We start from the raw sequence: 4985 nt of genomic DNA, 5'->3' as shown, positions 1-4985 counted from the left end.
AATCCAAATTCCTAAATCACATGAAGTTCCAACAGAAGATGACCACCTTCTTGGGATCCATGAGGTTCTACCAAGAAGCAGATAGATCATCTCCAGGCACAAATTTTATGACATTGTATTAAATAGGCACAAGTTGTATGATGTTATCACATGGGTGCAAGTTTTATGATATTGTACAAAATCAGTAACAAGACTTCCAAACCCTACAGGTCCACTTTAAAGTATACATTGTTTATTCCTTGAAGGAATAAGGCCAACATCGCTAAAAGATACAGAGAAATAAAAGAAATCTAGAATTAGTCTTGTAATGTTGAATGCAGAGGATTATTCAAGGCCTCAGATAAAGTTCTGATAAATCAATATTCCTTTGAGGCAAAGCAAGTGCCTCTCTGAGACCAAAACGACACCAAAAACAGATTGCTAGCAAACAGGAATAATGGGTCAAGTTCTTAAGAGCAAATAAGTTCTCCATCCTTAAGGTTTATAGCTAAGATTGTAAAGCCCTTTTGGCATTGAGTAAAAGGAGGAGTTTAACAAACAATTTGGAGATGTTTTTTTTGGTCAGGCCTCCAGAAACTAAATTTTTTTCATCAAATCACTGAGTATGATCAGAAGAGTGATTTCTGTGTGTGTGTGTTGTTTTTGTAAGTTTCTGAAGGAAAGGCATACATGAATGTAAGAGACAAAAAACATAATCAAACTCCTTTAGAAATATACGTAATTCAAATATACAACAGGAAAATCCACCAAGATGTTCTAACATGCCAGTAGTTCTCTAAATTTCTCAAGCATCAGACAAAACCTCCATCAAATCTCTGCTTCCTACCACCAACCTGCCTTAACCAGAGTTTCTGAATTACTAGGTAGGGATGTGGTGGGACCCAAGAATCTACATTTCTAAGAGGTTTCTCCATGCTCCTGCTGCCGCTGGTTCAAAGACTGACTTAAAATCCACTGCACTCAAATATGGAAGCCACAATTCTAGCCTAGTAGAAAAGAATGTTTTTCAGTTGGAACGGTGGGATTGAAGTGTCTGTATTAGGGTTAGGAATGGAGGTTACTACCTAAGTGTTTCTGCTTGAACTCTGGTCCTGGATGCCAACTGCCTCTTCATCTTTGGCTAGAGTTCATAGTTTTTCTTCTGTGGAGAAAGTGGTGGCCAATGAGGCAGTCAAGCAGATGTGAGCAACCAGGAGTCCATTCCACTTATTTCTCCTGAGAGGTCTCCCTTGTCTCTGCACTACGAGACTGGGAGTTCTTTTCCCTTTTCAACAGCTCTTCAAAGATCTCATTGTGCATGTAAAAGAAGATGTACCCGGTGCAAAGCCTAGCCTCCTGCATCAGAGATTCTTGGATACTTGATACCTGGAGATCATTGTAAGTGAACCACACTTGCCTCTCAAAGTCATAGGCATCGCTGATATAATGGCCTGAATTTGGGGACTTCCCAAGATGGCTGACAACACCAATGAGCCGATAGGCATAGAGATCTCCCATCTCGGCACTTCCTTTTGGTGTCTTGGCTTCCGTTTCTGTCTTTGTATCCAAGGCTTGTTTCTTTCCAGGGCTTTTATTAGAACTCGATTCACCTAGGGAATTCACATTGGCCCCCTGGAGACTTAAGTCTGTGTGTCGCCTGAGGTTCTGTGTGTACCACTGGACACGTGGCTTCAAAAGGGCTTGAAGCAGTGCCTGCTGAAGGGCTTGTTCATAGAGCCTCACCCTTTCTTGCTGCTTGGTCTGTTCAGCCACTTTTTGGGATTCCTTTGAAATTCTGTTTTTTTTACCATCATAAAATTCGACTTCGGTGTCAGCAACACTCTCAAAATCTACCAATGTATTAGTTTTCTTGTATTTCTTTCGCTTTCGATTTTCAGACGCTTCTTGAAGATGAAAGCCTGCAAGGTGTGTTTCTGGACCACTGCAGGGTTTACCTTCATCGTCACAGATCAGATAAGAGGACACTTGTTCCAGATCCATCATTAAGCCAGCGGCTAATACCTCTTTTTCAATGACTATTCCATCTCCTAAGTTCACCAATTTGGAATCTGTCCCATTCAGTCCGGAACGTTTTCCCAGGTCTTTTTTCTGCTGTTCTCTAGGTGACCCTTCATAGAGAATCTGGGATTTTTGTGGTTTAGACTCTTTGTCTGGCCCAGCGTGTGGAACCGGGTGAACCCTGGACGCTGAGGTCAACTTTTGGGAAAGTGCTGATGGTTGGAGTCTTTCAGCACTCAACTTCTGAAAGACTTTTAGGACTTGGATGTCCCTATTATCTACGTTCTTGTTCACAGGAAGAGGTGGTTTGGTACTTTCATTGCAGTGAGATGATAAATTTAAATACTTAGAAATAACAACTTCCTGGTCATCCTTCCTCAGCGACCAAAACTCGTTAAAGATATAACGTTTCAGATGAACAATGAGAACCCTGGGGAGCCTACTGAACTTGTGCACTGCGATAGAACTCCTGTGCTGACATTTCTCACATTTATACTCAAGTTCTTCTGCTCCGAAGAAGAGATCAAAAGCAGACTGAATAGACAAAGGGAGTGCTTTCATTCCCTGGGGCAGGTTAATGGAGAGATAATTACTCACTTCTGTCTTGAGAACAACCTGACCACAAGCTTGACAAATAATAGAGCGCAGCAACTCAAACTCAAAATTAGTGATGACGGGACAAATGAGCACTCTGGTGGCAGCATTGTCAGCAAAGACCTGTTGAGCAGCGTTGTCCTCCTTGGATTCAATTTTCATCTTCCAAATTGTGTTTAATTTCCCCATGTTCTCTTTCATCTGATCCAAACAGTGGCCTAAAAACTCATGGGCATCATTTTGTATGTTGCCAGAGAAGATCTCTGCAACTGTTGAAATGGCTTTTTTAATATTCACAAGTAACCTCTCCTTGATTTTTATGTTATAAATATTTTTCAAAACAAACAGCTGTGCTAAGCACATGCTAAGAGCCCCAAGGGGAATTTTACCCCATGGGAAATCCTGACTGAGTAAATCATCAGCAAATGATGGAATCGAAAATAAGGACTGTAAAACTGCATTCATGTAACAGGTGTTTCCCAAGTTGGGGAAGCCTTGCCATAATTTCTCTGGGTAGAAATCAAAAGTCATCTTGAGTTTGTCCCACTCTGGGTCATTTGCATTATACTTTGGTGCCAACAGAAATGCCAAATATAGTTTCTCAGTCAGCATCTGAAGAAGACCTGTGCCATCCAAGTGAGGCTTTCCAGGAGAACTGGTCTTTATTAAGGCCTCAAACTCTAATTTATTTTTCTTTTTTAACACTCTTAATCTCAATTTTTTCTTCTCATCATGGCTCACATGCCTCAAGGGATTTGTCTGGGATTTCATCTTTCCTACAGAATTACTCTTTTGGGGGGTTTTCCCAGTCATCTCTGAACCAGATGATACCATCCTTTTCCTCTTCCCATATCCATTCTCTAATAAATCTTTGCAATGAAGTTTTGATGACTTTGATGCAGATGAAGCCCTCTTCTGATGGTCAGGTGTTCGAATTCCTTCTCCTAACTGAAAAGATCTACTACTTGGCTTCTTGCCTGCTTTGTGGAATGAGTTTTTGTTGATTTCCTTTGGTGTTGTCTTTCTGGCAAAGATATCTCCATCCTTCACAGGTCTCACAGATGACTGAGTATTATTTTGATGGACTCTATCCAGGAACATCTTCAACTGTACAGCATCTCTGAAATATAATCTTTCCATAAACAAGAAGCTATTGTTTTGGAAAATTAAACGCAGGTGATTTTGCTTTTCTCCATATGATCTAAAGACCACATTTTTAATATTATTTAGTTGAAAAGTTACAGATTCTCCGGTGGTGAAACACACCACCAATTTGATCCTCTTCTTTCTTTCTACTGTTTCAATGTATGCTTCTTTGGACCTAGACATCCCCATCTTCCTGCTCCATATTTGGACAAAACCATGTACCCTTAGAGTGGCCATATTTTCTTCAGAAATAAGTTACATGTATCCTGAATTATTGACAATCTCAAAGTTCTGATTTGTTTTGCAAGCTCACTTTTGGAGACAGCACCAAGAAATGATTCTTCAGTTCTCTATAAGAATGGTTCTACTTCTCGTATTGGTTTTATGCTAGTTTCTTCAGGTTCTGGATGTCTAACTATTTAGTGATAAAATCAATACTCTTCAAGAGCTGTACATGATGACACGGGGAAAGAATCTTGATTTCTAAGGCAAGGCAGCTACTGGAAAAAAAATCAAGAAAAATAATTTAAGCTATTAGAAAAATGCTTGGATAGAACTCAAATTTTACTCCTATGCACTAAATCTCCTTTCCACTACAACACTAGATTCCATTCTGATTAATTTCCCCACTTCAACTGAAATCATTAAACACTTGGAAGACTTTCAATACATAGCTGGAGAGCATAATGAACAGTGTCTCAAGCATAAGCATATACTGTGTTAATTCTCCTGTCATAGAATGACCCTGCAGAGCAATCACAGTAAGTGAATAAGAGAGTGGCGGCAGTAGGCAGCCCTCAAACCAATAACAGGTGAATAGCTCTTAATGTCCAGAAATCTACAGGACTTCATACACAGGCCACTAAATGTAAATCAATCTAACCTCTTTCCAAATCCAGTTATCTTCCTTCCCCTCATGTGGTACAGTGTGAAGTCCACACATTCTACCCCATGTGGGCCCCTTAACCTACCACTAGGTACCAAAGAATTGGCTATCTCCAACTCCAACAAGCCAAGATGACCTGGTATGCTCTAAGCAATCCTTATGCTTGTGATAAGTGTGAAGTAACTGAAAATTTAAAGCCATGTGGAACAAGACCATAAAAAGCAATTTTGAAAGTTGGTTAAGATGATGACTGAGACTAAGCTCAAGATTGTGTTTACTGTGTTTTACTATTGAACAAGCAAATGCAGATAGTAGAAACAATTTACAAGAAATAGGATATGATGAGTGGAAACTTTCCCAT

The 4985-nt window shown here is 39.9% G+C and overlaps 1 protein-coding gene across 1 annotated transcript; it reads right to left on the bottom strand.

Annotated features, from left to right (window-relative positions):
* Window positions 1–1206: 1206 nt before the first annotated feature.
* LOC111162120 (ubiquitin specific peptidase 26) lies at window positions 1207–3975 on the bottom strand. Its single transcript, XM_022526298.1, has one exon. The coding sequence runs from the start codon at window positions 3973–3975 to the stop codon at window positions 1207–1209; it is 2769 nt and encodes a 922-aa protein (XP_022382006.1).
* Between the last annotated feature and the right edge of the window lie 1010 nt (window positions 3976–4985).

Source organism: Enhydra lutris, unplaced genomic scaffold (assembly GCF_002288905.1).
Source record: "Enhydra lutris kenyoni isolate GAN:26980312 unplaced genomic scaffold, ASM228890v2 scaffoldscaffold89, whole genome shotgun sequence".
In the NCBI taxonomy this organism is placed as follows: Eukaryota; Metazoa; Chordata; class Mammalia; order Carnivora; family Mustelidae; genus Enhydra; species Enhydra lutris.
The sequence above is the reverse complement of the archived record's forward strand: the minus strand, read 5'-3'. Positions and strand labels throughout refer to the sequence as shown.